The 24,514-nt window shown below is 43.8% G+C and overlaps 1 protein-coding gene across 1 annotated transcript in view; it reads left to right on the top strand.

Moving 5' to 3' along the window:
• MYBBP1A (MYB binding protein 1a) overlaps positions 1 to 24,514 on the top strand; it is a 54,771-nt gene that overhangs the window by 10,498 nt on the left and 19,759 nt on the right. Inside the window, exons 12-23 of the mRNA XM_065646999.1 lie at positions 179 to 382; positions 929 to 1,037; positions 1,444 to 1,531; positions 2,639 to 2,790; positions 3,510 to 3,599; positions 4,274 to 4,414; positions 5,125 to 5,289; positions 6,356 to 6,513; positions 7,248 to 7,382; positions 8,619 to 8,727; positions 9,498 to 9,629; positions 11,379 to 11,447. Coding sequence (XP_065503071.1) covers positions 179 to 382; positions 929 to 1,037; positions 1,444 to 1,531; positions 2,639 to 2,790; positions 3,510 to 3,599; positions 4,274 to 4,414; positions 5,125 to 5,289; positions 6,356 to 6,513; positions 7,248 to 7,382; positions 8,619 to 8,727; positions 9,498 to 9,629; positions 11,379 to 11,447 — 1,552 coding nt within the window. The remainder of the gene's footprint in view (positions 1 to 178; positions 383 to 928; positions 1,038 to 1,443; positions 1,532 to 2,638; positions 2,791 to 3,509; positions 3,600 to 4,273; positions 4,415 to 5,124; positions 5,290 to 6,355; positions 6,514 to 7,247; positions 7,383 to 8,618; positions 8,728 to 9,497; positions 9,630 to 11,378; positions 11,448 to 24,514) is intronic.

Here is a 24,514-nt window from a genome sequence, read left to right as displayed (position 1 = left end):
CAATGAGTTCTACATTACCGTGCTTGGATAAGTTGAAACTTATGCCCTGTGAATCTGGGTTGCAATGAGTGACCAAAGCTCTGGGATGAGAGGGCTCTACTGGTGGGCGTTATTTGGAAAGTGTGATAAGGCCATCTGGTTCCTCTGACAGTAACATGCTGGCTGTTTCTCTTTGCAGGTTACTTCAGACTCTAAACACCTTGACGGTTTTGGGGGATACACCAAAGGCTGCAGCCTTGAGGGAGAAGCACATCCATGGTGTGACTGCAGATGGGAAGCTGTGGATCTTTCTCCTTGTTGAGTATGCCAACAAGCTGCTCTCCAGTGAGCACGTCAAAGCTGTGAAGCCTTTTACTAAAGGACAGAGAGATGCTTGGGACAGGTGAGATTGGGCCAATAAAAGAGAAATTGTATTCTCTCATCCTCCTACTATTCCAGGTGCTGTAGCAGAGCCATTTCACAGCAGTGGCAGTTTTATTTCTTCCCTTGGAGTATTCTGCACCTGCATCTGGGTTTCAGGATGCCTCTCTGTTTCTTATCACCCTATTCCTTTCTTCCTGTTCCTTCTTTGTGTTAACTATGTCTAGATGGCCATGTCCTTTTCTATTTTTGCCCAGACATGATTGTAACTCTGCTAATCTTTTCTCCTAATAATGCCTGTACTAAATTCTCAGTGACCCTTTTCTGGTGTTCTTTTCTGAGTTTTATTTCCCATAAAGGCTGTAGTATTAAGTATCTAGCCTGTGCCCAAGTGCGGAGGTTTTTATAAGCCACACAAGGGGAGATGCTGTTGTTGGGTTAAGATTGTATACTATATGTATGCCCAAGTTCAACAAATTAAATGTTAAGTACAGAAAATAATACTGTAGATTTGGTCATGATTTGCTGTTGTAATTGTGAAACACTTCAAAAGGCTTTCTTTCTTCAGAACGCTTCAGTCTGTGAAGAATCTGCAGAAGAAGGAAAATAAATCAGATAGTGCCAAAGTCGTTGCTTTCCAGCAACTCCTGCTTTTAATGGCCATTCACCTTTTCAAGGTAAGACCTCTGAAGCATATTTGAGTGGTGTAAAATGGGCTGATAACTGGGCTTTCTGAACACTGAGCTGCAGAGTTTCTTTGTGTTCAGAGATCCAATCTTTCACAGCCTCTGGCTTCTGAAAATGGGCAACTGGCAGGTAATAAACTGTGATTCTTACACTGACAGTAGACATCAACTTAAAGGGACAAAGCTTGGCCTGAGCTTTGGTTTTGCCCTTGATTTTCTGCTGAGTGGAGCAATTTTTACTTAGTTTCATATTTTCTTCTGCAAAGGACTTGTAGTAGCTGATTTTAATATCTGTACCTATTTAGAGAGGTCCTTAGATTCAAGGTGTATTCCTTCTGTTGCTGTTGGTAGTGGGGTATTCAGAGAGAGTGTTTACTGTCTTCTTGTGATCAAACAGAATCCATCTGAAACAATGGATGTTCTGAGTGACCTTCTGAACTGCACAGAGAGAGCATTCAGCAAAGAACCTAAGAAGAAAAAGACTGGTGAGTCCTTCCTACAGGAAGAAATGGCGTGGGATTGTTCACGGTCTGTCAAAAGACAGAGGAATGGCAGTTCTGCATTAGTGAAGCACTCTGACTGCATTGCTTCTGTCTGAATGCACTTATCCCCAGGAGAATCCTCTCTCCTTCATTCTCTTTCCTTGTCTTTCTAAATCTCGTTTCCTGCTCCAGCTCTCTGTCCACATCCTCAGTGGGCTGTGTTTCTGTGTGCCTCTGAAATGACAGGTGGGCTGCAGAGCTGGCCATGGTGCAGATGAGCAGTGTTCAAGGGTGTTCACGCTGAGTCCCTTGATCTCTGCTGGCCAAGAGCTTCCTGAAATGGTGGTATCTGTCTGCCAAGGCAAAGCTGTGGGCTCTCCTAAGAGCTGGCAGGCCTGAAACTTGCTACTTTCAGAGCTCACGTTCTGGGCAAACTAAATGTGTCCCTTGTGTAGATACAACCTGTTAGGCTAGTCCTTGTTTAGGGCCTGCAGAACTGGGTTGTAACTCGACCAGGAAAGAACCTGGCTTAGTCTTTTGACTTCCTCTTTAACCATGGTCTTGTTGTTCTCCTTAAATATCTGTGTAAATCTGAGGGTACTGTGAAAATAAAAGCTGTAATTCTGTGGTAACTTGGTTGTATGTAGATCAGGATTCCCAGACTTCTGGACTAATGGACCGGTTTCAAATAGCTCTTTTCTGGGCTGCTGTGACCCATGATATCATTGGAAACAGCATAAAATGTGTATAGTTCTGCTGGCTAGCTGCTCATTGCTTTAATGTGGCCAGGTAGGTGTCGAATGATTTGCAGAACTGCTGGTCTAAGTGATGATTTAATGAAAAGTAGGTTTTGTTACCTGGTAAGGCGTTGTGGTGGCCTAAAGACAATTTCAGGCATGTTTCTCCCTGTGGTTAGTAGCCTTCCAATACAGCTACAATCTTTAGCTTCACAGTTAATTGTTTCTGGTCTGTGTTGCTGAATGAGTACTTCTAATAGTCAACTAGAAGAACTGTCTTTTTCCCCTTGGTGAATTTTTCTGCAGTCTGTTATTGATGTGCCAGTGCAGTGGTTCCGTCCCTTCCTGTCATTGTTTATTTGTTCCTGTGCAGACAACGCAGAGCCAGGATGGGTTGAGGTGATGGTGGAAATCGTTCTCTCACTCCTTGCACAGCCCAGCCTACTCATACGTCGGATTTCCAAGAGCATGTTTGTACGGATATGCCCTAACCTGAACAAGAGGGGCTTGCAGCTGATCCTGGATGTAAGTGAGGCACTAGTAGGGCATTGTGCTGTTTGCCTGTCTTGTCTCTAACAGATATACAAGCATGTCTCTATTTTGGGATTGAATAAAAACCTCCCCGATTTAGAAAATGTCTGACAATGTGTGCTGCAAAGTTTTAAATGTAGCTTACAGAGAGGGTTTGTGTTTCTATATGGGAGCCTGAGATCTGCTAACTTTAGGCTGTATTCTTTGGTAGATTTATGCTGAAGAAATTCCTGGGTCATTTTAAATAGCTGGTAGATTTTATATGTGAATATAAATGGTAACAACTTTTTTTCTAGAAAGGCTAAGCACAGAGTTGCTAAAAATAAGTGACACTGGAAATCGGAATTGGTTGTACCACTGGGTAAGGTGCTGTCTTCTGAGAGAGTAATATGTGGATTGCGAAGATGAGCTGTCAGGTACTTTAAATGATGATGTGGTGAACCTAATACTTTAAATGATGAACCTAATACTTTCTTTGTAACAAATCAAAATGTGTGATGTCACCAACCTTTTAAGTTTTCTCCACCTTTTTTGTTCCTTATAGACAGAACTTAGTGTATTAAGAAACGTGATACCATAATGCAGAAAGTTGAGTGTCCTTACTTACTATTTCATTATTCAACTGGCTTACTGTGCCAAAATTCCCGTCTGCTGTACGCAAGAAATGTGTCAAAACAAAACACTGAAAAAAACACGTCTCTCTTTTTTTGCAGGTTCTTGACCCATACCAAGAGCAAAATGAGGAAAGCGCTGTTGTCGTGTTGGAAGAATCGGGCAAAAAGATCAAATCTGCACAGGACATGGTAACTGATGTGCTATTGCCAGTGAGAAATACTCTTTGGACCTTCACTGTTGAAAAATAATGTTTTTCCTGATCTGTGGTAACAGACATAATTGCATTGCTCTGTCTTGAGTAAAATGGCTGTTGCTTAATTGAGATTTATTTTAAAAGCGCAATACACAAATGGCTTGTTGGAAGTGATGTTTATTGGTCTCTTGACCTTGAAGGACAAGGCTGCGGTAGGTATGGCTACTTGAATAGGTGACTTCCTGAGAACAAATGACTGCATCCTGAAATTAGCACAGGCCTGTCTGTTTTGCAGCCACAGACTGAATCATTGTGGTGCACGGCCATCTGAATTCAAGACCTCAGGTTTTAAGAACTGCAGAAATTTGAGTCACAAAGCATTACGAGCATTAGCAGAAAGGAGAGTCACATGGGGGTCGTTACTTCATATGTTCTTTGGAATGTTCTTTTTGATACTCATTTAATATGACAGAGAAGTCTGTGTTATGTTCTGCTTTTAGCTCTTGTGAAGACCTGGTAGATTGTTATCTGAGGTGTTTTTACTTGAATCTGAGGGCTGGAAGCAAGGCCACGAAGTGAGAAGAGGCTTGACATTTATTTTTGAACATTGATACACCTGAATAGGGCTTGAAGAATGGTGGGATCACGACACGAACTTTTCTTCCTCAGGATGAGGAAGGAAGCGAGGACTCCTCAGATGAAGGCGACACTGAGGAAGAGAATGACAGTGGAGATGAGGAAGAGAATGAAGAAGTTGATGATGATTTTCGCAGTCAACTGATGAATGTTCTCCAAGCAGGGAATGCAGTGGTATGTTTTCGCTGCCTGCCTTGATACGGATACCAGGTTTGGGGTGGCGAAAGATTTTCTATTGCCCACATCCCATCTGAACCCATGCGGTAATAACCCTGGCAGTCAGCTTTGTGCATTTGAAGCAGGAGGTTAGGATCTTCAAAGCAAGCTGTGGGAATAAGTTGCTTGTTCTTTTATTTATTGTTAGTGTCTCTTGAGTGCTTTTGCTTGTCCAGTCTAGCTTGAAATAGCTTATGTTCCTGCCTGTAATAAATGAGATTGATGTGAGCTGGAGCACTGAGGTACTGTTACTTGGTGCCTGTATTGGCTGGCCTGTGTGGAGCACGATCCATGTAGGCGACTTTGGAGTCTTCTTGTAGCAGCACTGGAGTGTGGTTTAATTATTCCTATAAAGGCTACAGACATAGTAACATGTTAACCTCTTTACTGAAAGAGCAAGAGGACAGAGGGATTCAGTGTCAAAACCTCTGCCTCTTCCCTTTCCCAATCCTCTGCATGTTAGTACTGTGCAGCCAGGATTACCTGATAGCAAATATGAGTTAGATTTCTCATTGATCTGAGCATGTTTTCCCTCCTCATGTTGTTATTCTGGGTCTAGGGGAAGCTACATCCCTACTGTGATTGTGAGTCTGCTCTTGGCTGTGGTTCTCTCCCCACTGTCATTCTGAAGTTCATTAAATGGCCTGTTGTTTTTACGTTCTATAAAGGGAGGAGATGAGAGTGACGAGGAACTGGATGATGAGGCTATGATGGCTCTTGACAAGAACATCTCAGCCCTTTTTGCAGAGCAGCAGAAACGGATCCAGGCAAAGAAGGATGAGAAAGACAGGATGCGGAAAGAGAAGATCCTACGGAGGGATTTCAAGATTAAGGTGTGAGATGAGTATTTGGTGTGAAGACCTCTGGCTTACTTAGTGCATTAGTTGTAACCTACTGCATGCCATGAGCTACTTAACCCTAAACAGCTTGGACATTTGTCTATGTCATAAGCTCCTGGAGGCTGGGACTGGATTGTTCTGGCTTTGTATAGCACCTGGCACAGCAAAGTCATGGTCAGTGACTGGGGGCTTCACATGCCTACTTCAAAACACAGGACTGTGCTGTCAGAAAGTGAACTGTGGTTTCCATTTGCTGATTGGAAATGATTCAATTTATCAGATCCTTCCCCACACCTACCCAAAGGTAGGTGCTTGTCAGTTTTTGTAAACTAGACAAGCTTGATGTGCTTTAGAGTGGCATGTGTAAAATCCCTCAGGTAATTTTGCAATGTAAATTTTTTTATTTGCTTGTTAAGCTAATAAAATCAGGAGGATTATGGTTAACATCCCCTGGTTATTTGTGGCTGTAATACTGACTTCAGGCCACCTGGTGTCAGCGTGGACTGTACAGGATATTTGGGCATCCAGGGACAGCTCCAGCCGCTCATGTATAGAATGTCTGGTGTCAGATTAGCCAAGATGAAGGCTGAATGGTGTATCAAGCCATTGGCTTTACTGCATTTTCATTCTGATGCTGTGCTATAAGAGGCTGATTTTATGCTAATGCACTGTCTAGAAGTCAAAGAGGGCTTGCAGAGGTGAGAGCTATCAGTCAGTGGTGCTAATGGACACCTGTCCTAAGTTACAGTGATTGCAGGTCTGGCCAGGTGGCAGTGATTCTCATAACTGCCATTTCTAAATGGTGTCACTGCACAAAATAAGGCTGAAGTCAACAGACAGTCTTTAATTTTCAGTTTCAAATTTTTAATTTTTAGTTTCACATACCCTAACATGAGGGCAAATGGTAGCAGAAAGTGTACAGTTCTCAGCTGAAAATAGTTTTCCTCAGCCCTCTCCAGCTGCTGTGCAGCCCACTGCAGTCTGAAGGAGCTGCTCTGGGTAGATCTGTCATGTTCCCCTGTCTGCATTAGTTCTCATGTCAGTAACTCTGTGTTTGCAGGTGCTAGATCTGGTTGAAGTGTTCCTGAATAAGCAGTCAGAGAACCCCTTGGTGTTTGATGTCATTGAGCCCCTGCTTCGGGTGATTGAACAATGCATGAGCTCAGACTCTGACAAGCAGGAGGTTGACTTCCTTCAGAAAACAGCCAATATCTTCAAGTAAGTGTCCTCAGTTCTTCAGAAAATAGGCAGTGATCTTCGATAGGCACCAGTGGCATTGCTGAAATCCCAGAAGCACACAATGCTTAGTCATAACCTGCAGGAAAGAAGACAGGGTCTGGGTTTTCTAGTCTAAGAGACTTCCAAGTGTCAAACCTGTTTGCAGGTGGAAACCTTAAGAGCAAACATTGGTACTGCAGGCATGGTGCCGTGTCACTGAATATCTCCACAGGCTTCTGACCTCTGAGTCAGACTATGCAACAGCTCCCTAGGCTGACAGAGTTGCTGCTGTGGCTGGAATGAAACTCCCAACAATTTGTTATCGAGACAGGCAGAGTGCAACTTCTCTCTTCACGGCCAGAAGTGAGGCGTGATACAAGCTGGACACAGACATGGTGCATGGGACAGTGTGTCCTCTACACCATTCCCTGACATCCTCAGCACTGCTCTAAAGCATTTTTAGCTCTGCTCTCTAGCCTTGGTTGAGAAGCAGTCTGCAGAAACAGGGTTTGAGGCAGCCAGTCCCCTTTGTGGGAGATCCGGGGGAAATTCGACTCTGCCTAAATATGTACTTGAATGCAAAGAGCAGTAAGTTTCCTCACCCATCTTGCCGCAGCAATGACCGGATCTTTTGCTGCCCCCAGCTAGCACCGTTTTTGTTTATGCGTTGCCTTGAGCCCAGTGCTAAGGACTCATAGCCACCTGCTTTGTGTTTGTTTTTAATGCTTTTTCAGGAACTCCTTGTGCCGAAGTAAGCAGTACTGCAAGAGAGTGGATGCCCTGCAAGAAGATTTGCATGCTTTTGTGGAGAGGCTTGTGAAAAAGGCCTGCAAGCACACTGACTCTTCAGTGGCTCTCTATTATTTCAGGTGAGCATTTAAAAGGAGCGTCTCTACTCAATGCTGTGACCGTTGCTGGTCTGTAAGCAGGCATAACGTTGCATTGTAATACAGTTCAGAGAAGTGGGAGACTTGATGAAGGCTGGGTGCCAGTGTCTGTGTCTTATGTGAGGACTAGTCATCGTGGCAGTCTGAAGCATTTTTAAACAGATGTCTGGTTTTTTTAGTCATCTTCTCCTGTGGGCTCTGTGAGACAGCAATGGCCTGGTACAGCTTTAGTGATGGGAAGTGCTTCCTTGAGGCTTGATTGGAGAATTATGAATTATATGTGATTCAGTGCGGGGAAGACTGTAGTTTATAGTCCACCTGCAATTATCGTTCTGTAAATACAACGGTTGACTCTCTCCATGATAACACAATGAGGGCAATAATGATTCTGAGTCCTGACTGTACTAGTATTCACTCCGCTGCTGAACACAGGTGAATTAGGATAAGCCATATGTGTATTTCTTAGGAAACACCAGCAATCTTGATGTTTCCTGGTGTAAATGGGAGTGCCATTTACTAGTAGGCTCTCTTGTGACTCGTAGGCAGTTTCAGGAGGACTTTCATACTCTGTCTGGGATTTCTTAATTGTGTATGCAGTGGTTACCATGTTGCGTGGTCAACCCAGTGCCATTGGGCAGTGTTGGCTCTGCAGCACGCCTGGCCCGTGGCTGCCCAGGAACCGTGGTACCTCCTGGCAACGCGGGGCTGGCTGTGTGTGCCGCACGGCTCCCTGACAGCTTCCTGGCAGTGACAGTCCTGAGTGGAGCTGCGCCCGCTTAATACTACATTTCACAAAAGCAGCAGACTGTCTGTGTGCTCTCTGAGTTGATCTGCCTGAGTTTTCCAAGCACACAACAGCCTGGGCTGAGAGGGCTGCAGTGCAGCACTGGCTGAGCTGTGCAGGCTCAGAAATCCTGGGTGAATGCAGAAATTCTCAAGCAGTGCTAGTCAAAAGCAAGAGCCTGAGGAAACCAGGCTGATAGTAGGGATGTCTGACTGCATTGACCGATAATGAAATGATGCAGCCTCCTAAGATTTGTCTTTAGGTCTGGCCAGAGTGGGTTAGACTGAGAGAAGGGGCCCTCTCAGGCTCTTCAACCCCCTTGGTACAGAACAAGCTGCCTGCATGACTTGTCCTCTGCTCTCAGGTGGCTTTGCAGTGGCACTGTGACGCTCTCGTGACAGCTATGTTCTTCCCTTTTTTTTTTTCTTTTTTAGTGCCTCATTATACCTGCTCAAAGTATTGAAAGGAAACATGTCTGATAAGTCATCAGCTCCTGCCCCTCTACTAGAGAAACAGAGCAGCACCATCCCGCAGGCTTCTCAGGTAGGACAGCAGGCTGCTCTTGATGCAGTGTTTATTGCCAGTGAAGTTGTGTTACCCTGTTTTGCTGAGTGGGCCTTGCTTATCCAGTCTCAGTGTTCCTGCTGCCTGCAGATACCTGTCTACATGATTTATTTTCTGTAAAACTGTCACATTCCCCATCCCCTTGGCCCTCATCCTCCTGCCTTTGCAGTGCCTGCTTGCCCATAGCCACCAGGGGCTGCTGGTGTACAGTGGATCCAGGTTACTTGTCTAAGAAGCCTGATGTATATTTATGCTGCTCTCTTGGACAATTCGCTCTTTTTTCCATTAACCTCTTTGCAGTCGTGCTTGCTTTCTTTTCCGGGAGGGTGTTGAAGACCCGGGAGGCACAGGACACTGGTGAATGAGGATGAACTCCCGTCTCTGTCAGGTTTGGGCTGAGTTATCTCAGGGTGAAAAGAGTGTGGAGCAGCCCTGATTTCAGTGGTAGTTGTTTGCAGGGAGACTTTTCATCTAGTTATGCTGTGTCTGTTACTTTGGGATCCTTACTGTCTGGTTCCCTTTTACCTACTGTCTCTGCTGAATTTCACAGGTTTCTGAATGTGGTGCCCCTATACATTGGGCAGCCCAGTCCAGTCATCTCCACAGAAACCTAGCAAGCAGTGTTTCACCAGCTAGCCTGATACTTGGCTCTGAACCTCTCAAAATGTGTACAGAAATTAATCACTTCTTTGCTAGTGAATCATCCTTGCGTTTCACTGGAAATTTTTTGTTCTGCTTTTTCCCTATAGCTTTTGAGCACAGGTTGTTTGGATATGGAGAGGGTGACTGTAATATATCAGCAAGCACTGACACAATTCTTGACTAAACGGAACAGCGCTCTTACAAGCTCCATGTTCCAAGATCTCTTCAGCCGCTTCCCGGTAGGTGTTGCTGACTATGGTATATTGTCTTGTGGTGGTTCCAAAGTACAGTTGTAATTCTAGGGAAAGTAGGGAAACTTCACTTCATTGCTGGCTTTTAAAACTGCTGTAAGGTTTCCTAGGATCTTCACCTGCTCAGGTTCTTAATACTGCATGTTTGGTGCTGCAGAAGGCCAGGATCTTGTTTGTGATTTGGATTGGGATACTGTATGGAAAATGGAGGTGAGCAGAAAGCTGCTCTTTGAAGCATAGCCTGAGAAGCTCTTTTTTTTTTTTTTTACCAGTATTCAAGACAATGTAGATGAGCAAAGTTTGTACAAAGGCCGAAGGGGGCAGCTTGTTTAAGCAGTTAATGTAGCTCCTGTCCAGCTTTGCTCTGACTGCATGCTTAGTTTTATCAGTTTTCTTCCAAGAAGACTGTAGAGCACAGAGTCTAATTGGAATCCAACCTGCAAGCTGGATGTTCAGACAGTGTCAGTGTCTGAAATGTTTGAGGCATTTCCTGCAAACTTGACCTATGCCTGGAGCTGGTCTGCACTATGAGGACAGCCATTTTTTAAGAAACAGGCCTTGGGTATGAATGTCACACAGTTCTTTAGGCATTTTTAGGTCCAAGGGCCTCAACCTTTTAGATCTGATGTCTGACAGAAGGGTGGGAGGAGACATAGGCTTGTGTAACTGGGGGAAGATGCTTTCAGATTCTGAGGGAATCCACGCAGGAGAGAGTTCTTTTGCGTGCCAGGTTTCTTAGGACACCAGCCCACGATGCCACCTACATAAGTTAATGAAGTAGAGGGAAGAGAAGGGTTGTGTGCTGCCTACACGGGCAGCAAACTTAAGATTCCATCTGCAGGTTTCTAAAGCCTGTGGATTCCATGCAACTGTTCCTTGCAGAAATGCCTTTTAAAATCTTTAAGCTTATCCCTTTTATAAAAGAAAGGTAATGATATACACAGATATTGGCCTGTTGAAAGCTGGGCTTTGCCCACTTGCTAGAGCTATCTGGTTTTTTAGTAGTCTTCTTACCCCAAAAAAGAAGCCGTTTCAAGCGCTGTGGTTGGAATAGCTATCTGCACAATATGTCCGTGAACTGTGCAGCGAACTGCTGTCCATGCTTTGTTAGGGCCAGGCCTTCCAGTGCCTGATAGACATTAAAGATATGCCAGTAAGGTATTTGCAATTCAGATGCTTTCTCATTTCTTGTGTCTGGATTCTGCGTGCCTCTTAATTTGGAAATATTTTGCCCATAAGCAGAAATTGATGGATTAGGCCAGAACTTTAGGATAACCTGTTTCCAGGGAGGCTTTCCTCCTGATGCAGTTCGTTTTGGCCCCTTTAGTATACGGGTTCAGATCTTTCCCCAAGCTCTGACATTTTCCAGTCTAACTCAGCATGTTCTTTGCCTCTGGGACTGTTCCTCTGCGTGAACTGAGCTGCCTACATAAAGTATCAGGCAGATGCAGATTTAAATCAAGATCCAGGCAGAACACAGGCGATTAGATCTTTACCTAATTTTTCCAATTTAAGAGTTTTGCTGCTGATTTCCTTGTGATCAAGATTTCACTCAGGGCTGGTGTGAGCAAAGCTGTTATTTTTCAAATAAGCTGTTGCTGATCTCTGGGCACTTTTCTTTCTTGTGGCATTTTCTTCTCACTCAAGAAGCTGTGTAAAATATAGACTGTCTTGCTTGAAAAACAAACCTGTCTGTCAGAAACCACTAATAAGAGACTGGGTCTTTCTTTGTTACAGATCATGTGTAAGCCATTAGTAGATACTCTCGTCAAGTCTATCACAGCGGGAGCCAGACAACATCAGCAGGTAAGAAGGAAAGCAAACAAACAAAGCTGTATTAAATTGTCAGTTGGAGAAGTCAGTTAATCATGGCAGCTCAGATGATGCTTAATATGCTTATTGCTGCCTTTAAGGCTACCCAGTTTTGAGAAATGGGCTTCCTGGGGGGAGAGCTTTTGCAAGTACTGCCTTACTGCTTCAGGTGTACGACTGAAGTTGTGGAAGCAGCTTATATATTCACAGTCACGGAGGTTCTTTGGTAGCATCTCCTTTAAAAAATGCCTGTAGCTTTCAGGGTTGAGACCTGCTTGCTTTAGGAGTTGCCTTCAGTCACTTATTGCTTGATTACTTTCTTATTGGCAAGATGTTCCTCGGTACGAATGCAGCGTGTTGTAATCCTTGCCTCCTAATGCTAGCTCAAGGTTAGCTTCTTGAGTCTGTTCCGTGCCTTGCCAGCTGTCCTGCATTTTCTAGGCCACGTGCTTCTGTGTCTGATTTAAAACCACCTGTACTATAGATCCGATTTTTGATGGTTGATTGCATGTGCCTGACTAACACAAAATTAGTGGAGCCTTATCAATAAAACATTGCAGGGTGACTGCACAGCTCAGTGTCGCATGAGCAGGGAATGAGGCCTGTCTGGATTTTCACTGCAGTGGGGGTGCCTTCCACGCGGTTAATAACCAAAACCCTTTAGGCCAGTAGCACTGTGTCTCTAACTTTCCCACCCCCTAGCTGTAACCTGCATCTGTCCCCTGCAGAAGTACATCCTACATTGACCATTCTGTTTCATAAATAGCTGTTTTATTGTTTCTTATCATTGGAGGGAAAGCGAAGGGCTAGGTATGTGTTTACAGTAATGCTGCTTTACATTGTCAGTGTAAATTGCATTTCAGGCTATTTTACCTAGCAGGAATGGCTCTGATTTAAACAACAACAACAACAAAAGAAAGAGTGAGTGAATTAAGCTATTAGTAATTTCAGTGGGTAGAAATAAGGACGTGTTACACAAATAACAAACATTAATTATAAGGCACATACTTGATCCTATCCTCAAGAGACCAAGAACAGCATCCCAAGCAGACAGCTTCATTTATGTGGGTGTCTTTGCTTCTCCACAAGGAACAGCATTGTCCTTCTTTCAGGGCTTCTACAATTATCTGCTCAAGCTTTGTTTCCAGAGCCTGTTTATCTGTGGGCGGGAGGAGCAGGGGAGGATGTGCAGTATGCTGTGTGGGAGACCAGATAGAGAACATGGATATACCACTGTTTAAACAAGGGCAACATGGAGAGTAAGCTATGTACAGCCTGGGGAGCTTGGAGTTGCAACTTTACATTTTTTTGCAGACTGCTTCCTTTTCAGGAATTCTGGCTTCCCCTCATCAAATGTCTAATTTGTCAGGTTTTCAATTAAATTTTCCCACTGATTCACAATGCAAAAGTGCTTTGATGATATCCTAGGGGGTAGGGTAGCAGGCAAGCTGGATGGGTGTGTATGCCCAAGTGACGTCGTGGGTAAAGCAGGGGGATAAATAACTCCTCTGGAGCCTCTGCAGCTTCTGGCAGTGCCTGGGGGGGGTGAGGTGGAGGGGCTCAGCTGCCAAAAGGGCTGTCCTAACTCTGAGTCCTGAAGACACCAAAGGTCTCCTGATACCCTGACTTTGGCCAGCCCTGGTGGTTGAGACGCAAGTGGGGTAGTCTCCTATTTTCAGCCCCTGAATATTGGCCTCTAGTCATTGAACTCATTTATCCCAGAGACATGAGCCTTAATTCCCATTCTAAAACTCCTGTTGTTACTGCTGATTGTTCTGGCTCTGCCTGCTGCATCTGTGTGAACAGCTAATCCCATGGTGATTTTGACTTTTTGGCTCTGCAGATCCCTTTGGCATGGAGTCCTTGGGGCCGTGCTGGGTGGGGAGAGCCGTGGTCTGCACGGGAAGGTGGAGCTCACAGCTCCGGGCAGGTCCCTCGTGTTGGCCTGGGAATGAACCCCCAGGGGCTCTGATCCAGCGGAGCTGCTGGCTGCTTGTCCAGCTGGCCTGGGGGAGGCCCTTCCAACATCGTAGTTGATGGCTCGGGCTACTGGGTCTTGCATTGCTGCAGCGTTTCTGTGCATCCTGTCTTCCTCAGTTGCTCACCTCTAAATGGAACCCTCAGCAGCAGTGTTGTCTGTGAAGACAAAGGTGTTTGTAGCTGTCAGATGGGTGTTATGTATCTTTCTGGGAGGTGCATTTCTTTGGCTTGTGGAATTGCTCCTGTAGAGAAGGGTCTTTCAGCGATATCCAAAGGCAGGTGTGTCGAGGGTGCATCTTGATGCAAAGCTTAGCAGAAAAAAAAAGGAAGCTTTAGAACAAAATCTTTAGCTGGTGTGACTGACATCAAGTCAGCTCTTCTCTTCTGACACTGCTCCTACACGCCTAAAGCAGCAGTGAGGTTGTTCACCTTCGTACTGAAGTAATTTGTGAGATAAAATGAACAGCCCTTTGGGAGGTGAGAGCTCTTAAGGCAGTTTTAAACCTGGCTCACAGTAATTGGCTTGGTAGGTTTTCCTAGCAGTAAGCTCAACTTGTATAAAAAGTTTTAAACTGGAAAGATGAATTTGCAGTGGTCTTGCTGAGACTGAACTTGAAACTGAAGCTCGTAGAAGTGGACAAGTTCTGTTTCTCTGATGTTTCTCTCCTGGAGCATGGATGCCTGCAGGAGACACTAATACAGCAGTTTCCCTGGAAAAGGAAAGAGCTGGAGAGATTGGTGCCATTTGTGAGTAGGGGAAGGAAGGGAAAGGGATACTTGACCAGGAAAGGGGAGTTGTCACCCCACCCTGAATTCACTTAAATTCACATTTAAACCTATACATCAGAAGTATCCCAGATGAAGATCTCTGACAGTGGATCTGCAAGAACACCTTGTTTCAAGCAGTTCCTGCTTTTTATGAGACCACACTGGCTGCAGAACACTATGAATCATATTCTGCCAGTTCAAATGCGCTGTGACTCTGGGAGCTGGTGCTTTGAGTGCTCAGTGTTACCTGTTCGCTGGCCTGTTTTTCAAACTCCGCATTTCTTGAAGTGTGGAGCTAAAGACAACTACTGTCCCAAAGGTGCCTGTGTGCAAGTTAAAATGCTTCAGGCCTTTAAAAAATGAACACACTGATGTTTGGATATCTTTTATTTATTGAACTGAGAAATCTGGTGGGGTTTGCTGTAGTTCGTGGGGTTTGTTTTTTGTTGTTTTTTTTTTTTTTTTTTTCTGTTACAGTAGCAGTCAGGATCTTCTCCCTAAACTCTTGTTGATCCTTGCTTTCCCATATGTGTAATTTAAACCAATATATAACTTAAAGCTGCACTGTCTTCTCATGCCTGTGATGTGTTCTTGCACTGTTGTCTGCTGTAGAAAGAAGTGGATAGAAATTGGATTAAATCACTAGATTGCAAACAGCTGCTATGAAGCTTTTCGAAAGGACCTTCAGTGTGTGAGACGTGCTACAAGTTAAAGTAAAAAAGAAAGAAGATGGTAAAGAATGAAGTTTTTGGGGTGGTCTAGTCCAGCTTGTTGGATGCAGTCCTGAGGACTGAGGTCCTGAAAATCCATGACTTTGGACTTGCTGTAATGGCCAGCAGAAATGTCTTCAGTGGCATGAAAATGGGACTGGTGCACACATCACAATCTTTTTGTACATATAGGCAGATTTGATAACTTTCTCTTACTGAGAAGGTGCTTACACTGAGTAAAGTGTAGCTAATGCTTCTAGAATCCTGTACCTGCATGCATATAGGTGCTCTAAGTTGCTTAGGTACAAATGCCAGCTAGGGATACAGTCTTCAATGATAAGACTGGTATGGGAAAATGACAAGTCATCAAAAATGAAGCTTGTGTTACACTTTTGAGTTGAGCCAGTGCTAATGAATTGTCTGGCACAGGTGATCCCATTGGCAGTGCAAAGTCTTGCCATTAGCCAGGCAAAATGTGTATGGTGCTAACAGGTGCGGGAGGCTTGTGCTGTTTTGTTGACTAAGGATGTTGCTGTCTGTCTGATGTCTTCCACAAGCACTAAACAGGTTCTCTCAAATTCTCTTTAGCAAAAAAATGCACGTGAGTTTGTTCTTGCTTCCTCCCTTCTTAATGCAGTTTGACCTTACTACTGCAATTGTTTTCCAGGAGACCTTGACCTTCAAATTACTTCCTTGTGCCTTGTTTCAGTGGGTGCAGTGTTGCTTTTTCAATACACACAAAAGGCTTTGTTTTTTGACTTGCGCTGATGGAGCATAAACCAGGGATCAAGATGTGTTTAATGATTTTCGCATGACTCAGCTACATACCAGAACCCTCCTGAGCCTTAGGTGAGGAATGTCTTCCTGGTTTATTTTTAACAGCATCAGTATGATGAGCATAACTACAGTAACATCTCGTTTTGTAGTTGTGTGGTCCTGGGCTGTCCCTCTGATGTTGTTACGGCACAAACCCCTCTGTGGTGCATTGCTAATTGTGGTGAGGTTCTTAGTGCAGCGTCCCCTGAACGTTTTCCTGCATCCTAAGGCTGCCAGAGGACTGGATAAGTCTGTGAACCAATGCTTCTGCCTTAGCAACTTAACTGTTAGTCTAAGGATCAGGTGAAGAAGGAAAATTTGTGGCTGTTTTCACTGCAGTACCCAGGCTCACTGCTGATCCAGGCTTCTTGCAGGCAAGCGCATATTCCAAGTGCCAGCTCTGAACTGGAAACACACTGAAGCACAACCTCTCTGGAAGCCTGGACTGGAACAGCATTCTCATTTCCCTGACAAATCCAGCTTGTTGACCATTGGTGCTGGAGCCAGTTTGGAAAGGACGATTAGTAAATGAAACATCCACTGTTAGCAGGGTCAAGGGGTTGCCCCCACCTCACTTGTACTGGCAGACACTTAGACCACTTCTAGTCTGTAACTTTTTCCTAGGGTTTAGGCAAATGATTCCACACCTGTCCCTGCTTCTTTTCCATTGGGAAAGGCAATAGGAGTGTACATTTCAACACAATTACTTTGCAGTCGTTTCTGCACTGTGGTCACACATCAGTTTGGATACATCCCTGTCTTCTTATTTACGTTTAAAGCTATATTGATAGAGGATGCCGCAGTAGCTGTGAGCATAATGATGATATATTTGTCTGCCAAGTGAGTTGATTTTCTATGATTGGCTAGAGCTCTGCAAAGCTGATGTAAGTGCAGAGCTGTCATGAAACTAATAAAAGTAATTTTACTTAGTGTGGAGATGAGAATGGGCACTGAGTTCAAAATGTCATCTTATGTCATACAGATTCATTAATATTTCAAAATGTGTTTTTATAAAGCAGTCTGTGATGAGGAACCCTTTAAGATCTATCTAACAGAGAGTGTATTTTAGGTAAGTTGCTAATTAATCTTGGTGCTTTGGCAGTCTCCCAAAAGGGGTCAAACATATATGGACATAATTTTACAGAACCGTAGCAATTCTGTACCAGAGCTGCCATCACCAGAAGAGTAAAATGTGATCTCACAGTCCTGCCAAAGAGATCTTGGCTGGTTGACAGTTATCCTTCTGAACAGTTTATGTTCTATGTAAATACCTAAGTTAAAAAGTAATTAAACTTTAATACAGCAAGAATAGTCAAAGCATCAGAAGCCAGCACCCCTCTGTGTGTATTTGTGGGAGGATTCCTTCTTGTGCTTTGATAGATGAATGGATCACTATGCTAATGCACGGCGCCTTGCCTGTGTTCTCACAGCTACTTTCCAGCAGGTGGTATAGGAAGGACTTGTTATGGAATATTTTGCATAAGCCATCGCTAATAGTGAAGCGAAATAAACCTTCCCAGATAAGTACCAGCACCAGTCCTTTGCATCAGAGATGAGAACTGGGCTGCTGATGCTAGCTAAGCAATAGGTACCGTTCCTTCAAAGCATCCTCCATCCCATCCACAGAGGTGGGACATGCTGCGTCTCCACAGAAGTGTCACTAGGGGAGGGCTTGTCCCAGCGTCCAGTTGAGACAAGCAGACCTTCAGAGGGTGAGTTACCCCCAGGCAGTGATGGCTTCTTGTGTGATACAGTGTTGAAATGGCTGCTGCCTGCAGACTTCTTCCTTTTTGTCTTCCCCTGTTCAGTATGCACCCTCTCTTCAATGAAAAGAAATCATTTGCAGCTGGAAAATATATGTCAACGTGACATGCTTTGGCCAAGTCACTGTCCTGCTCCTGTTTTTGTTTTATGTAAGGAGATGTTCAAGGAGACCCCATGTTTTACAAGGTAAAGCTGAACTATGGGTGGGCTCGTCCACTTTTTTGAGCTATCTGATCGTGAGCCAGCAAAGCCTCGTGACATGTACTAGCTCTAGGTATGTAAACTGTCCCTCTGAAGTCGAAAGGAAAACAGTTGAATGCTTAAGTGCTTTGCTGGGTCAGGGCCAGAGCGCTCTACATTTTTTGTGTAGAGTTACTCAATGCCTAGACCTTCAGGATGGTTGTGGATGTGGATTATTGCATCCCAGCTTTTCTTTACTGAGAGTGTCTCTTGCATTGGGAGAGCTCAAAGAAACTGTGTTCCCTTGGCGAGTTGGAGGACATTGACAGCATCTATAAATAGTCTCTAATGTTCTTTGGAAAGGTGTCTGATGACATAGTAAAACGTAGCTGTCTCTGATCAGCTGCTTTATAAGCCATGTTTCTGTCTTCCTTTCCTCTCACTTCTGTGAGATGGCTGAAAATTTAAAAAGATCTGTTAAATTTTTCAGATCCTCCTGGCTGCATTTAAGCCGAGTGCTTGAAATCCCATGGCATGAGCTTTTACTTGTATTTTCATTGAGAACTTTGTATGCTCGTGTATTTCAGTTGTCACTGAGTCTGCAGGGTCTCTTTGGAGCATTTCACGTGTTAGGTGTTCATGTTTGTTTATTTTTTCCATGATATAATTTTTTTTTAATTTTATGCCTTTTAATGACCACTATGGCTTTTGCAAAAAGCGTCTAGCAGACAGATGCCTGCATTGCCCACATACAGATCCATAGTGACATTAGATATTAATTGACTGGCACAGAGAAACTGCCCTGTTAGCAGTCCCACCATACTTGGGGCAGCACAACCAGAACACGAAAAAGCTCCTACTTGCCTCTCTATTCTGATTCTGGAGATACAGATTGTGATTATTCTACTCACGGCTGTTCAGCTGATTGGGTTGATGATCTTGTAGCAAATCCTCAGTAAAGGAGGAAACATTCTAGTCTGTTGCTGGGAAGAAATAAGAAAATTAAAAGGTCACATATGCTTTAGTTGTTACTGTAGACACAGCTGCTGGCAAGAGGTATCCAAGGATGAGACTGATCGCTGGCATTAACAGCCCTGCGTATCAGATGGACTTGCTGAGTTAGATATATACCATACTGCAGTGATTTTCCAAGACTTGAGTGATTTCCTGGCCTACTAAATTAAACTTGCCATCTGACACATGAGGAGTTGATAATTTTTAAAAAGAGAGTGAACCACCCAAGTGTGTTCTGCTCAGCCTGACAAACACAGCCCCTTGGACAGTTTGATGAGTGGATATTTGTGTAGAGCAACTGGGAGAAGCTTGCTGGGAGGCAAGGTCATCGCCACGTATTTAATAACAGCATAGCAAAAACAGGAGGGGAAGAAATGCCTGTGGTTGTGATGAGATTGGTGACTATCTCAGTCATATGGGCTCGAGGTATATTTGTGCTACAAAATATTATAAAAACGTCAGGGTAGAATCCTGATTTTTTTAAAGTCTTGAGTAATGATTTCTGCTGTGTTTACAGTGGGCTATTGGATCTTGGTTTGGAAATACTAGCACATTGGAAGGGTGTTTTGTTGGCAAGTGAAGAAAGATTAGGGCTTCTGCAGCTTAAAATGAAATGCCGTCCTGGGCTGTAGTGACTGACAAGGACGTTCTTAAGAAGAGGTCCTGTAGACAGGAGGTGGTAGGTCCCTTTTTGTTGTTGTTTGTGGGTTGGAATGAGGTTTGGCTGCTGCTGTTTCTGCTTTCCCTTGGCACGTACTAAAATGCCACTCTGCAGAAGTTAAAGCACAAGAAAGGAGTTAGGATTTCTCTGCAGGATTTCTCAGCAATCTCCTAGCCGAAGAGGGTCTCAAATGTCCCTCTCCCCAAGGGCAACATGCTGTTTGTCATGTCACGGTGCTTCTCTCAGTGGATTCTGCAAAATGAAAAGGTCTGCTGGCGAGCATCCGAGTTGTTGAATCTACAAAGTTCAACCCAGTACAATTCCAACTATTTTTTTTTTTTTTTTTTTTTTACTTAGCAATGCTATTTATTTCAATGTTCCAAGCTAACAATTTTACTGACATGTGAGTAGTTTTTTTTTTTAATACTGCTTGAAAGCTAAACTTCAATAGTTGACGTTTGAGTGAATTGGAATTCTAATTTCTCATTATCTGCAGATAAATGTTCTCAAAAGATAAAAACCTTTGTCCTTGCGACATCAAGACTGCTCTAGTGAATCAGAGACAGCAGCTAAAAGGCACACAGTGTCTAGGCAGTGTGGTGGTGTTTTTTTTTTTTTTTGAATGCGTACTGCTCTTAAATCTCCTAAATTATTAAATTTGACTTTAGCAAAGTCTCTTTTAAATAGGCTGCATTATGCAGTAGCTGCCTTCTAAATAGCCTAAAAAAAAAAAAAATCTTATTCCATGTCTCTCCTGAATTGAGGAAAATTGGCTTTGTTGTGCAGAGGAGACATCTGGCTTAGAACGTGTTGGGAGGAGCAGCCAGGTGAGGAAACTGGAGGGGATGAGTTTGGTTTTGGTCTTACCAATGTGTGCAGGTAACTTGAGGTGTCCGTGGAGCTTCTTGGTGTTTGATGATATAACGTAAGTGCGTGTAAAATAAAAATTGACAGAATGAAAGCTTTTGGGGTAGGTTAATTTTTTTTTTTTTCAAGAGGAAAGACAGGGTTGAAAGAATAGTGCCTCAGGGGATTTCGCAAGATGGTTCTTGATGTTTGGTAATGTTTCTTTGAGCCTCAGCTACTGGGACATTCTGTGAGAATCTTCGCTGTTATTTCTTAACAAAAGGGAATCTCTTGCTCTGGTGTTTAAAGTGAAGAACTTGTAAAAGCGAAGTGGTAATGCTCCAAAATAAACAGGGCCGTATTAAGAAACCAAATTGTCTTAGATTTTTTTAATCGTGAATTTGTTCTTAACTTGGGAGATAAGTGTATTTGGGAATGGAGGGGGAAATGGGCATATTTCCTGGCTTTGTTTTTTTGTTTGTTTGTTTGTTTTTTAATGCAGGAAGGGAGAGGCTTGGATACATTGCACAGAACGTGTTGCTGCTCTTTTTTCCTCTGATTTCAGTACAGTCTATGGCACCAATATTCCCCACCAATGTTTCACTCCTGTAGTTGGACATTACAGAACAAGCAAAATTGGTGCTCATAGGTTCTCATCTGTGTTCTGCTGGTGATTTATCTTGTGTTCTCATGGCTTAATTATGGCATCTTTAAACTTTTCAAGAATTTAGGATAAAATACTGACTTTTTGGGGTGGGAGGAGGGAAACTTTAAGAGTAATGGGCCTTTCTGATATGGTAAGTGGTTACCCCTGGGAGAAATGAATCCCTGTGTTCACATACAAATGGGCTCCTCTGGTCAGGCAAGTGCAAGAAGGGGCTTTTGCTCTGACAAAACCATCATCCAGAGCACTGTTTGCAGAGGAACCAAGCATGGAAAAATCCACTCCTCAGCAGCAGTGGAGAGAACATGATTTGCAGAGCTGTTGATTGAACAAATCAAGTAAGAATGTTCTAGGGCATGAAGAAACCTGTATATAAGTAAATACTGTGTATGTGCCCAGGTCTGCAGGCAGGCTGCTCCAGTGTCTTGACTGCTGGTCCTGGGTTTTCTGCTGGCTCAAGTATATTTAAAAAACCATACTGGTGTGACTTTGTCAGTGAAGGCAAAGACTATTTTTCCCGTAAGGCCAAGGCTGACATAACTCCTGTAGGTGCAGCCGCATTATTTAAGGGTGGTTTCTATGGGGTGTAGCTCATTCCACGTTTTTAGCCAGATTGAGTGGTGGTGGTTTAAGTGCTTGTGTCTTGCAATAGCTGTTTGCATGTTGTGGAGGAGGAGGATGCGACAGCATAGCTAATGTGATAAAACTTTCTGTAGTGTAGACAAGTACTCAGTATTAGCAGAATGAAGTTAACAGCCCATCTGATCGATGCGACAGCTGCTGTTCAGAGCCTTGGGAATAGTCGTGGAATTGTATAGATTTCTTAACTTTTCACTGCTGCTGCTTAAAGGACATCTGAGCCACAGGTGAAGTGGTTTATGAAAGGTAATAAAAATAAAGACGAGGGGGGTGTGGCAGATGCAGCAGGAGGGATAGAAGATGGAGATGTTGTCTGTTTTAGAGGTTTAGAGTTGAAAGTTAACATAAAAAGCCCACAAACCCAACAGAGTTCGTTGGCAAGTTTATGCACTCAAAAAGGCCTGAACAGATAATCTACATGATGATGATCAAATGAGCAAAATGTGTCTCATGTGTGACAGTTATTTTCAATGCACTAATATGCAAGCTGTCGTGAATTGTTTAAAGGTTCCTGGATGGAAATCATCCTGCTGTATGTGTGGAAATCTGCTTTTTTACTAGTGAGGAAGAATAGGTACAATCTACATCAAACTGGACTGCAGTGCAGGTTGGCTTATTCTAAAACTCTGAAAATTGCAAGAACTTGATGACCTAGGCTGTTTGGTGGGAGTGCGCTGAGTAAGATTGCTTCTCTCATCCAAGGTTGTAAAATGTGATTTAGGTGTCACTTAAACGCTTTACATGTTGTAATTAACTAGCCTTGCAAAATTTTTCTCATCCATTTTTTGCAGGAACTTAATTTAAGCTTGTAAAATACCATTTGTTTTGATCGCTTTTTGGCAGGAAGACTTTTTTCCTGGGCTCATATATCTCCTCTTTGGTGTTTTTTTGGCAAGGCCAGACTGAGGGAGAGCTGGGAGGAAACTCCTGCCTGGCCCAGAGCTTGTTGTGTGGGCAGGGGGAAGGTGTGGGAGCCGGGGGTACTGCTTAGTGGGTGCGGGTGTCTGATCAGTGTTAACTTCAGCTGCATTATTGTGCTGTTGGCCATTCTTGGAGGCACGAGGGCAAATTTGCAGACTTGGAAGCTTGTGTCTGGTAAGACAATGTCTGTGCTGGCCGAAATGGATCTTGCTCATGTTCTGCCCGCCTCAGACAACAATATTGGACCTTGTCAAAGCTGGCTGAGGGGACGTCTTGAAAGAGCCAATTGATTAGTCTGAAGACACTGGATTGTAGCAGGAAATATTGAATTTGGCTCCTGAGCCAGATGATAATGCAGAAGAGATTTTCATGGCCTTTCTTGTGCAAGCTCTCTCTGACTCTGCTTGCAGGCACCAGGAGTCTGTGCAGCGATGGATAACGCGGTGCTCCTGCTGAGAGCCGGTTGTGCAGCCTGGGCTCCGTGCCGTGACAGTGCTGTCACGCAGGCCCGTTTTGCCCGTCTCCCTGTGTGCCACGGGCCCTGCAGACAGGAGCTCTGCACGCAGGTTTGCTCACCCTGGTGCACAGCAGGGCTTCCAGCTCCGTCACAGCCCCGAGATGTCTCTGAGCCAGGCAGGACACAGGAGGCAGCCAGAAATGGCACAGCAAAGGCGGTCTCTGGGTCTCTTAATCAGAAGAGACAACAGGGTAAATTTGGGGTAAAAGTGGATGTCTAACATGTGGTGCTGCCTTGGAGCATGGGCAATGCATTTTTAAACCAAGCAATAGTTGCAGAGATGCTCTGGTGTCCTGGCATGGGCAGTTCTGCAAAACCAAACGTGCCAGCCGTGTTGTCATAACAGTCCTACTTATCCCAGAAGGGGCGAGCACTTTCCACCCTGAAACCTTTTAAATAGCTGCTAAATGAGAATCTTGGCTTCACTGGTTGTGTGCACTTTTGAACCTCCTCATTGCTGCTGAAACAAATTAAATTTCCCTCTCAATACTAGTTTTCTTAAGCCACAGCCAGGGCTTTGCCTTATCCTCCCTTCCCCTTGAGTTTGGAACGTATATGGAACGTGGGTGTGTGCCGCGTGCGGAATACTGCAGTTACACCTTGTAGATTGAGGAAAATTAATTTGGCAAATGTTTCTTAATCATCTCTGGTTTTCACTTTTTAGATCTAAAGCCTTCAAATAAGGTTTGTATGTTTTAAGTAAATAATTGGCGTTTGCTTGTTCAGTGAGGATAGTTGTTAAGGATCTTGAAGGATATTTTTTGTTTGTCCTTAACTTAGGAAAGTGTCTTTTTGTTTGTTTGTTTTCCTCTTCTTGCGTCCCTCAGAGAATTTGCAGTTTGTTCCTGTTGAGGTCAACAGGCTGTGTGAAACTCAGACTTTTAAATTAGTCACAAGTTTAAGTCCTCTGTTAAATATTGTCATGACAGTTCCTAGCCAAGAAGACTGTCTTGCCCGCAGTGTTGGAGTGCTCAGTCTTTTATAATTCTGATTATAATGTGTCAAGGAACAGTAGGAAACTTGCATACATATTGCATACATTGAAGTGCAGTTGCTTCTGTACTGCCTATTGTGAATGTGCTGTAAAGAACAGGGAGCACCATTGTTGTGGTCCTTGTTCTCCTTTCCCTCTCATAATTTCATAATTTGCCATTTCGAATAAGCTGCTAGACTGTTCCTAACTTGGGCTCTGCCTGCCAAACCATTATCAAACTTGTGGCTTATAGGTTCAGAAATACTCAAATGCATGAAACAAATGTGATAAAGAAATGAAAAGCAAGCCCTGAATGTCAAGACAGCTCTTTTGGAGTCTTTTTCTCCATCCTACACCCAATGTAAACGTAAAAATAGAATAGTTTAATGGTGGAGGCAAAAACGGGGCTAGACTGGCACTTGCTTCATGGCTTTGCATGCTGTTTCTTATCTTTTTACAAAAGCTTTGACAGTGATTTGAAGAGCCTTTTGCTGTGGTGCTCTGGCCATCCTGCCTTGTAGTAACAAATGATAGGTTATTCTTCTATAACCAATAGTCCTGTAAGCTGGAGCTTGCTGTGCCTTTTTTTTTCTTTTTTTTTTAATGTT

The sequence above is a fragment of the Caloenas nicobarica genome, chromosome 17 (assembly GCF_036013445.1).
Source record: "Caloenas nicobarica isolate bCalNic1 chromosome 17, bCalNic1.hap1, whole genome shotgun sequence".
NCBI lineage: Eukaryota > Metazoa > Chordata > Aves > Columbiformes > Columbidae > Caloenas > Caloenas nicobarica.
This window is presented reverse-complemented; position numbering and strand designations above follow the sequence as displayed.